This window comes from Nothoprocta perdicaria, unplaced genomic scaffold, assembly GCF_003342845.1.
Source record: "Nothoprocta perdicaria isolate Ctin4 unplaced genomic scaffold, notPer1 scaffold_314, whole genome shotgun sequence".
Lineage (NCBI taxonomy): Eukaryota > Metazoa > Chordata > Aves > Tinamiformes > Tinamidae > Nothoprocta > Nothoprocta perdicaria.
The window spans coordinates 373,614-383,941 of NW_020455549.1; the positions used below are offsets into that span (position 1 = coordinate 373,614).

Consider the following 10,328-nt stretch of genomic DNA (forward strand, 5'->3'; position numbering starts at 1 on the left):
GGGGGCGGCGCCGCGCCGCTATTGGCCACGCGGGCCGTCACTCCGCCGGGGAGCGGCCCCGCCCCGGCGGGAGGCGGCCTGAGGGGGACGGCGGGAAGCGGCGGGCGCGAGGCCGCCGCAAGGACGAGGCCGGACACAGCGGTGCAGCGCGGCTGCCTCCCCAGCCGTTCACCTTTATTGATGTGGATAAATACACAGCGAGACAGCGCCCGCGAGCGACCGAGCACCGCAGGGGTGTGTGTGGGGGGGGGAGTCTTGACCGAGCGCCCGTGCCCGGAGCAGCGCGGCTGCAGCCCCGGCATGGGGCCACGGGCACCCGGTAGCCCTGAGAGAAAGAGGAGAGGGGGGAGCAGGGCTGGCGAAGAAGCCCCTGCCTGTGCCCGGCCCCCGCTGTGCCCGGGGGCTTTAAAAAGTGCCCCCAGTTTCAATATTTAGAAAGGGTTAAGAGTAAGGGGTAGAAGCACCTTCCTGAGGCGGCTCTGGCCTTGCTCCGGGGCAGGGAGAAATAGGCAAGCAGCTGGAGCTGGAAAAAGACAGTCGCTTCAAGAGGCCCTGGAAAAGCTGCTGTGCTTCGGCAGGCCCTGACGCAGCAGGGAACCCAGAGAAAGGCCAAAGAGGGGTCCAAAACGCCCCTGGTACCCAGGCCCAGCCCTGAAGGCGCCTCCCGGGCACCAGAAGGTACCGGAAAGGATCCCAGCAAAGGCGCCAGCCGCAGCTCCCCTGGAAGGGAGATCCAGCCTCAAGCGCCAGCTCTGCGCCTCACATTTCCCTGCGGTGCTCGCCCGGCTCCGGCAAGGGCCGGCCCTGCTGCTCGCTCCTTGAAAAAACAGAGCTGGATCCAGAACAGAGCTTCGGCAAAGCCGACGGAGACAGGACACTTGCTCGAATGCGGAAGAGTAGAATCCAAGAACAAAACAAGCCAGCTTTTCCCAAGGCTGGATTGGAACTTCCCACCTCTGGCTGGATCCCCCCTTCCAGGACCTAGGGAGCCGGGAATCTCCTGACAAGCTTTGCTGGAGCCCAGGTGGGAATTCACGCCTGTCCCCGGGCCGAGGAGGACCGGGGCTCTGCAAAAACTGCCCTTCTCACCCCTTTTCACCTTATTTCTCAGCCCCCACGCAGCTCCGCTTGGATCAACCCCACGCGCCTCCCGACCACGGCCACTCAAGTGCTCCTTGTTGCCGCCCGCGCCAAGCGCCGATTCCCAGGCTCCGCACCTTCCCGCTGGGACGGGCTCCCGGAATTTGCACCACGCTGCTACCCTGCGCACGAGGCAGCCCCTACGCAGTAGCACCCGCCCCAGACAGGCGCCCACTCCACGTACGAGGCCCCTCGTCCCGCAGCAGGGTAGCCACAAGCGGCCAGCGCGTCCCGACCCTCTCCCCTAAGAGGGGACAAGGGCCCCCCAAGGAGGCCGCTACCCAGATGCTCCCGCGACAGCCCGACGCTCCCGCAGCCCTTTCCGTGGCTCCGTAACCTCACGCCAACGCTGCCCGCTCCTCGCCCGGCTCACGGCCCCGTCTCCCTCTGCAGCCCCAGGAGCGGAGAGGCGGCCGCGGCTCTGTCTCCATCCCGGCCCCGCCACCGAGGGAACAGAAAGGACAACAGGCAAAGTGATTCCCGCAGCTCCTGCCTTTTCCACGCACCGCCCCATCCATCCATCCATCCATCCATCCATGACCTGCTTCCAAACCGCTTCCCGGCACCAGCGGCTCCCATGGAGCCCCCGACGCAGCCCGCGCCCTCCGCCAGGCTCCCTGCAGCACCTGCCACCCTGACAAAAATTAAAAAGAACACTAAGATATAAGTTACTGCTTAAATTATTTGTAAAATGTCTTAGATTTTTCTGTGACACATTTTAAATACCCCCCAGGGCCCCCTCCCCACTACACGACTTCGGTTCCAGCAGCGAGAGCCACCAGCCCGAACTGGAAGCGGGCGAGGGAGGGCGCGAGGACCAGAGAAAGGGTTTTTCTCCTTTCACAGCTTCGACACCTCCGCGCTCTAAATACCGATAATAAAAGTTATAATAAAATAGTTTGTGTGAGGCAGTGGAGACCAGAGAGCCCTTTCCGTGCCCTGCGGGGGCAGCCCGGGGGGCGAGGGGGGTCAGGCTCGGCTGTACAAACTCAGTAGTAAAAAGGGCTTTTACTTGGGGAGCGGGGGCAGCGGCGGGGGCGGTTCCGAGGGCAGCGGGGGCGGTCGGGGTTTGTCCGTGTTGGCGCCGCGGGAGCCGGCGCCCGCCCGCGGGTTCAAGTACTCGCCGTAGGAGTGGAACTCGAAGGCCGGGCCGGCGCTGGGCTGCATGCCCTGCGCGCTCAGCAGCGAGTGCAACATGTTCACCGTGTCCTGGTAGTCGCTGGCTTGGCCGGCGTTGTGCCCGTTGGCCCCCGCGGGGCCCTTGTCCAGTTTGCCGTGCGCGGCGCGGCCCTTGGCGGCCTGCGAGAGGGAGAGCGCGGCGGCGTCGGGCGCGTGGGCCGCGCCGTGCGCGTAGGCGAAGGGCAGCGCGGCGCCCTTGGAGCTCTTGCCCACCTTGGGCTGGTGCTCGTGCGCCGTGGCCTCCTCGGGCAGGGGTCTCTTGCGGGACGAGCCGGCCAACGCGTAGCCCTTGTGGGGCCCGGCGCCCGCCTGGCCGCCGTGCTTGGAGTCCCCCGGGCGCTTGCTGGCCGCGGCGCTGGGGCCGGCGCCGAGCGGCACGTGCAAGTGTTTGTGCGAGTGGTGGTTGTGGTGGTGGTGGTGGTGGTTGGAGGAGTGGCCCTTGTGCTTCTCCTTGTGCTCGCGGGCCTTGGCGCCGCTCTCGTCCGCGGGGCCGTGCCGCTCCGCCCCGGCCGGCACCTTGATGCGCATTTTTATCTCCTCCTGCTTGGAAGAGAGCGGCCTCTCGCCGCCTCCGCCCGCCACCGGGATCCTCAGCTTGAGGGCCGAGGCCTTGTCGCTCTTGTCGGGGCCGGAGCGCTCGGCGTTCTCCGCGGCGATTTTGAGCACGAGGGCAGAGGCGTTGCCGTCCTGCTGCACTTCCCTCTCGCGCTGCTGCTGCACCAGGAGGTTCTGCGCCGCGTAGGCGTATTGCGAGCGCACGTTGGCCTCCATGTTCTCCAGCTGGCGCTTCTGCGCCGCCAGCTCCTCGGCGTGCTTGGCCCGGTACTCCTTGAGCGAGACCTTGGCCGCCGGCGCGTTCTTGCCGCTCTGCTTGGGGTACGCGGCGCCGTCCTGCTGCGACGGGTGCTCGGCGCCCACCGAGCTCTCGCTAGTCCTGTGGCCCTGGGCACCCTCCAGCTTGGCGGGCGGGTGCTGGGAGAGCCAGGGTTCAGCCTGGGATGTTTCGGCAGCGCCCGGCTCGCCGGGCGAGTCGGCGGCGGCCGCCAGCGCCGGCCCCGCGCCGGCCGTGGAGGACGTCGACATGCTCATGAGCCCCGCGATGTTCATGTCGGAGCTGTTGTTCCTGGAGATCATGTTGAGGATGGTCTGCTCCGAGAGGCTCTCGTCCTCGCCGTGCTCGTCAGCCTTCGACTTCTTGGCGGCTTGAGAAGCCTGGAAGGGAAGCGGGGGGCGGTGACGCGGCCTGCGCTGTCCCCATGCGAGGGGACAACGCGCGAGTCCGACCCCTCCTTGCAGCAGGAGGCCCGACCCAAGCACGGCAGCAGGGAGACTGCAGCCCTCGGAACAGCAGCGTCTTTATGGATCTTTATCCATTTTATCTTTATGGATGTCGCTCCAAAGCAGTGAGCTCCGATACTGCGGAGCCCCGCTGCAGACCCCCAACACTCAGATTTCCCCCCACACACAAGCCCTTGAGCCCCCGTCTTGTGTTTCAGCCCTAGAGAGGCCACGTGGCCTCATGCACCCCTAAAAATTTAGGGGCTTGGGCTTTCCCGCGAGCGGCACCAGCCCAGGGCAGCCTCTTACCCGCCAGTTCCGGATGCGTTTGAGCCGGTTGGGAGTTTTCTCGAGGATCTGCAGGAACTCGTGCGTCAGTTCTGCAAAAGGAGACACAAACACAGGCGGCGTGGTTAGGGCCACCCAGACCTGGCCTGGCCCAGCAGGGCCGCCCCCTGCTCGATGGAGCTACGGATGAGATGGAGCTATTCCAGGAGGGGGGAATACTGCCAGCTAGCACCACTGACCACATTTAATCTCATCTCACTGTGTGCCGTTTGCCACCTCTACTGTGCCATAGAAGCTGCTGCGCTGGAAAAACCTTGGCAAGACCAGAAACCCTGGAGTCCATGGAGCGGCCAGGGGCCGTGTTGGAGTGGCTGCCCCAGGAACAGAGATGCCCAGAGCATTTAAGAGCCTTTCGGGGGGGACCTCGCTCCACAACTTACCATCTAAGAGCTCCAGAGTTACAGTGCCATCAACGTATTCCCACCAGTGCTTCCCGTCCGTGGAGACTGGGATCTCCCAGTTGGACCACTTACAAGCCAGGTGGATACAGACGCAGGCCACAACGGGAGGCGTGTACTGCAGGCTGAAGGTGGTCAGGTGCAGGCTGACGACACCAGCAGGGAGAGAGAAACAGAAAGCCATCAACTCCCAAGCCTGAACCTCAGCACACGCAACCGCCCGCTGACCGGACACTGCGGAAGAGGCGGCGGGGAGGCTCCTCCCCAGCGCAACCCGAGCGCGCGGCGGCTCCGGGGCAGCGCCGGAGCGGCAAGGCACAGTGCTGGGACCCTCCTCGGGGGCGGCCGGGGGAGCTGCCAACCCCTACCCTCTGTCACGGGCTCCGGGGAAAACGCTCACATGTTTCCAAGCGGGAAGGCAACGCGGCTGGGAAGGCCCCTGCCAAGGGCCGCAGCCTGAAGGAGGAAGCTCCTGGGATCCGCGCTCGGCCCCTCGGCTCTCCAGAGGGATACAAAGGAGCCAGGACACGCGTTCGTGTCCAGAGGCACCGTCTGCCCTCAGGGGTGAGGGCTGCTCCGCAGCCAAGAGCGGAGTCCGCAAGGATCCATGCAAACGACACTTCTTTTTCCTGCTTCCCGAGTTATCCCGACTCGGATGCACAGCAGGATTTGGCCTGTTCTGTGCGAAAGCTCCAGCACGGCTCCCAGGCCTGAAAACGCACGCGCTCAACGGGGCACCTGCCTCCCCCAGGCATTTGGGAAGGCTCTGGCCTTGCCCAAAGGATCCTTTGGGAGAAAGGACTGAAATTCCCGCTGCAAATCACGGGAGCTCCAACGGCTGCCCGCAAAAACCTTCCCGCAACACCCGGAGCTCCAGGCAGCCCCGGGGCAGCTCTGCTCTCCCTCCGGAGCCGCCACGATGCCAGTTGGGATGCTCGGAGATTAATGGGAAGCCCGGACACCTTCCGAGCGAAATGGCTTTGCCAGGTGCCGGTTCGGACGTCCGAGCTGGGAAGAACGGCCTAGGGAGCGTTAAGAACACGAATGATCCCGAGCCCGTCACCGTGAGGAACCTGGAGCGGCCGTTTGCTCCGAGAACACCGGAGCACCCGGGAATGCCGGGATCGCTACAGCCCTCGCTCGGAAAATCCCGCGCGGCAAGTTCCGCAGCGGGTGCGCCCGGTGCCACAGCAGCACCCAAGGGAATCAGTGCTTTAAAAGGTGCTTTCTGGGAACGGCAGAGCCCGGAGCAGCGGCGGGATGGCAACATCGGCACACGTGCAGCATGCCCGGGGTACTTTTTCTACATTTTCTACCATTTTTCTAACATTTTTTCTAACATTTTCCTACCGGAGCGTTGTGCCACGATCCACAGCCCGAAAATCCACAGCCTCTTCCGCGAGCTCACGCTTAGCCCCACACCAAGAGGAGCTTCACGGCACAAAAAACAACTTTGTCCAGGTAGCCCAGGTAAGAGGTGACATCAAGGTACACAAATCGCCTCGACTCTGCCCCGTAACGATGCCAGAAAAAGCTAGAAATCCGTAGCTACACCTGATCAATCTAGCTCTTCCCTCGAGTATCTTATTACATTAAGCTCAAGTATCTGCACGGCATCACTTTGAGGCAAAACTGAGGCTGTCTGGATCCGCTTCTTTCTTACTTTCACCTTATATAAAAATACATATATTATAGATATATATTTTTACATAAGTAGAGCCTTAACTCACACTTCTTTGGCTTTGCAATTATTGCTGCAGGAATAAAAGAGGTTTCAAGTAATATATATATTACTTATATATTGCTAATGTCGCCTTCCCTAGGGTAGGGAGGAAACCCGCAGCGCCCCGCGGCACCGTCACAGCATCTTCCAACAGGGCTCTGCCCCCTTACCTAGAACTTGAAAGTAAATAACACCAACCACACGCTCTTAATACCACGGGTTTAATTAAAAGCACGCACTTTATCCTTGTGAAACCAACAGTTACCCTCGACTTAAGAGGACAGGAGCCTAACCCAGGCTGTCAGAGCTAGGGATCCTCTCACATCCAGAACCCCTTCCTCGGAAACACGGAATCTCTCGTTTCCTCAAGCTCCTCTTTTCCAGGTATTAACTCCACAATTTGCCTGCAGCTGCCAAGCCAGAAAGGAATCGGTAATGCCAGAACCCACGGGAGGAGGGTCGATAGCAGCGCGACAGGGAGAATCCAGGCGTCACCTCACAGCACTAGCGGGTCCCCTCAGGGTGAAAATCCCCCGTGGCTCCTTTTCCAGGCACTATACACTACGTTACAGACCCTATAGACGCTCTCTGGGGTCATTCAGGCCAGACAAGGCACTCGTTTCTCTTTCAGAACCTTCCATATCCGGATACAGCTCCCGTTTGGCTCGAAAATGGTCCTCTTTGGGTACAGAACGTATTTGCTCGCAATTTGCGCAGCACCTGACCCAGGGACAGTCCCCTCGCTGACCCCTGGGTACCAAATAAACCAACCCAAACATCTGCACTTGGAGTCCCTCCCCTGCAACCGCCTCCTGAACCTTCCACAAGGATGCAACTCCCAGGAAAAAGCAGGCAGTGACGTTCCGGAACGTCCTCTCAGCTGCCCCACCTACATAACTGATTTTTTGCACCTGTTTTTCTTGGAAGCTTAAAAAAACAGGCACTTTTTTTGCCTGCTGAACAGCAATCCCCTGTCGCTCACACCACCAGTCCCCCAGGGATGACCTGCTGACCATCTACTCCAGACAAAACCCTCTGCCAAACACGAAGCAAGGGTAAATAATAACCTGTTGGTAGCCATGAAATAGGAAGTTTGGGCCAAGTCCTTGCTGGCTGGAAGAGAAAAAGAAAGAGCAGAGAGTTAGTCGTGGGCATCCCGAGAATCCCTATTCCATTTCATTGCAAAAAACCACGAGGTTTTGGTTCCCAAAATAGGAAAATTAGGAAGGTTTGGCTGCTGCCTCCTCTTACCTCGCACTAGCTGCGTGCACTTCACCACGTGGGTGTGCGGGTGGTCGATGGTGATCTCGAAGCCTGCAGGGACACAGACACTGGCCATCAGGTAGCGAGGGGCACAGCCCGAGAGCCACCAACCTCCCTCCTACAGCCCCGCTCCGGGCGGGAAAACGGGAGAGCCTCTTCCTTCATCCCGGAGATTCCAGCCCTCTGGCCACAAAACCTGAGGGTTGGGGCTGCTGCGAGGCCCCGAGCAGCTCAGTGATTTCTGGGCTTGGATGAACTCGCTGAAAACAAGACAACTATGAAAGATTTTTAAAAATAGCAGGAGAGAGCCCCTTACGGCAGCTGGGAGGAAGGAGAAGACAATGGCATTTGCTCACAGGAATTTCGGTCACCCAAAAAAGCTAAGAGGAAGCAGACGTCTTCCCTTTGAAAGGGCCTGCCGCATTGAAGTCACGGAATTAAATCCTTGCTTCAGTTGCCCATTTTGTTTGTACGTTACGGCTTAAAGGAAAAAAAGAATATATCAAATTGGTCCATGTGTGCAACAGATTTGGCTTTTTCCGTGCAGAATATTCTAGATGAAGTGGGAAGTTTAAAGAAAAGACCAAAAGCAACTTTGTCAAAGTATTAACTTCGACCTGGGTTTTGTTAGACATCTCCTAGCGCAAAGAGCTTCGTTCCTGGTCACTAAACTAGAGGATATTCAAATTTATCAGCACAACGGAGCACAGCGACCCATGTTTGAGCACAACAAACCTGTTGGAGAAAGAGGGGAAAGACCCGAGCCACGTTTCCACATTTTAACTTTCCTAACGCTAAACTTAATGCAAATTAAACCTGAAAAAAATCTATAGATATCAAAACACAACGAGTGGGGACAAAAAACCCAAGACCTTATGGCTTTCCCACTGGCCAGATGTGTTGGCACCCTCCAGCTGTGGAGGGGACTGGGCTGTTTGGGACCCTCTGCCCTGTGGGCCAGCCCTGGGGGCCTTGGGGCAGCTTGGAAAGACTTACCCAGGGTCTGCAGGATGATGCTCTCCAGAATGACCAGGTCTTGGGCTTGCTGCAGGTAGGCCTGGGGGTGACAGGACACACAAGTTACTGCCCATTTCTAGCACCGCTTTCTCAAGCGAGCAAAAAAAAAAAAAAAAAAAGAAAAAACAAAACTAAACAAAAAAAAACCACCCAGCAGAGGGGAGTCTTTATGTCCCATTTTGGGAAAACTGGCTCTTTTCCCTGCTGGGAAAGGGGAGCATGGAAGGGACCTGCTCCCTGGCAGCTCCTGTTCTGGGGTGGCGGCTCCAACTGCCCTGGCCCTCCTGGTCCTCGGTCAGGGGGATGGTGACGGCAGCGGGACAGGAGGGACTTGGCCTTTTCCTTAAGTTTTGGCGCCTTCGGAGCTAGCTGCTCAGGGGCAGGGAAGTGGGGCTGTCTCCAGAGACAGGGAATTGTCAGCGTTTCTAATAACCCCCCATTAAACCAGCAGGCATCAAACCCCACGCGTCACCATCCACGGACACTCTGTCATCCCGGCAACCAGCACCCACGGACACGGTCACCGGGCACATCCCGGGCGGCCACGAGAGGCGGCCACAGACCGGGAAACAAAATCCTGCCCTCCAAAACCCTCGGGATGCTGAGGAGCCCCAAAACTTCCCATCTCTTAAGAGCCACCGGGCAGAGCTATAAGAAACTGTCCTACGGCTGTTTAAAAGGGGGGTATCGGCCGGCCCAGGGATGCCAAAAGAGCCGGTTGTCCCGCCGTGGCCGCCCCCTCGGCGCTCACCTCGCTCCGCGTGTCCAGCAGGGTCTCCAGGGGGTGCAGACACGCGTGGGCCACCTTGATGACGTGCTCCAGCTTCCGAGGCTGCTCCTCCACCTTGGCCGCCAGGAAGAGAGCCGCCGGCGCCACCGACTTCGGGGAGCGGGGAGGCAAAAGAAGGACCTTGGCGTTAACTGCCCTCTAAACAAACACGCTCGAGACCAGAACAAGTTGGGACCGTTTATTGTTGAACGGGGGGGAATAAAAAGAGCGCGGGGGGGAATAAAAAGAGCGCGGGGGGGAATAAAAAGAGCGCGGGGGGGAAATAAAGCCCATGGAAGGGGCCCGCGGCGCCCCCCCCTCCCCGCGTCCCCCGGTGGCCGGGGCAACGGGGCACTTACGTTGCGGTGGAACTGCGTGAAGGACTGCACCATGTAGAAGCGGTGCATGTACACGATGGCCGTGTTGATGGTGAGCTGCGAGCTGGCGGCGCCGTTAAGGAAAGGGCCCCCCGCGCCGCCATGGCCGGCCTCAACCCGCCCCCCCCCCGCCCCGTCCGTCCCCGCCACCCCGCGGCACTCGAGCGCAGGCCGCGCGGCCTAGCGCGGGCCGGATACACGTTGAGGCGCTGGCCCATGTCCTGCAGCAGGTTGGCCGCCTGCTGCCGGTACGAGAGCTCCTTGTCGGGGTCGAGGCCGGCGCGGCGCGACGGGCTGCGCTCCAGCTGCTCGCGGCTGAAGTACCAGCGCCGCGCGGCCCCGCCGCCCGCCGAGGCCTCCATGGCGATCCGCGCCCGCGCGCGCACGCGCTGACGCACGCACGCACGCACGCACGCAGTGACGCACTGCGCCGCGGCCGCGCACGCGCCGACGTTGCTCCCTAGCAACGGCGCGCGCATGCGCCAACCGCTCCCCCCGCCGCCTCGTACACACACAACCCGGAAGTGGGAGGGGGCGGGAAGAGGGAGCGTGACGCCCCGCTCCCCCCCCCACCGGGGGCACACAGTGACCCCCGACCCGTGACCCTTGACCCATGCCCCCCCATTATCGACCCTAACCCACCCCCCCATAGGCCAGGCCACGCCACGTATGGAAAGTGCCTTTATATATAATTTATATGTACAACGCGCGGGCAGAGGTACCGTGAGCGCCCCCCCCACTGCACCCCCAAAACCGCCTTAATAATAATAAAAAAACCCACTTCATTAAAGTTTTTTGCACTGAAAAGGGCACGGGGGAGGGGAAGGAGCACCCAC

At 60.6% G+C, this 10,328-nt stretch overlaps 1 protein-coding gene across 1 annotated transcript; it reads right to left on the bottom strand.

Annotated features, from left to right (window-relative positions):
• Positions 1 to 2,148: 2,148 nt before the first annotated feature.
• Positions 2,149 to 9,854, bottom strand: CCNT1 (cyclin T1). Its single transcript, XM_026042831.1, has 9 exons — positions 9,691 to 9,854; positions 9,475 to 9,556; positions 9,098 to 9,226; positions 8,326 to 8,386; positions 7,318 to 7,380; positions 7,134 to 7,179; positions 4,326 to 4,489; positions 3,907 to 3,977; positions 2,149 to 3,531 (listed from the first exon to the last, which is right to left on the bottom strand). The coding sequence occupies exons 1-9, from the start codon at positions 9,852 to 9,854 to the stop codon at positions 2,149 to 2,151; spliced, it is 2,163 nt and encodes a 720-aa protein (XP_025898616.1).
• Positions 9,855 to 10,328: the final 474 nt, after the last annotated feature.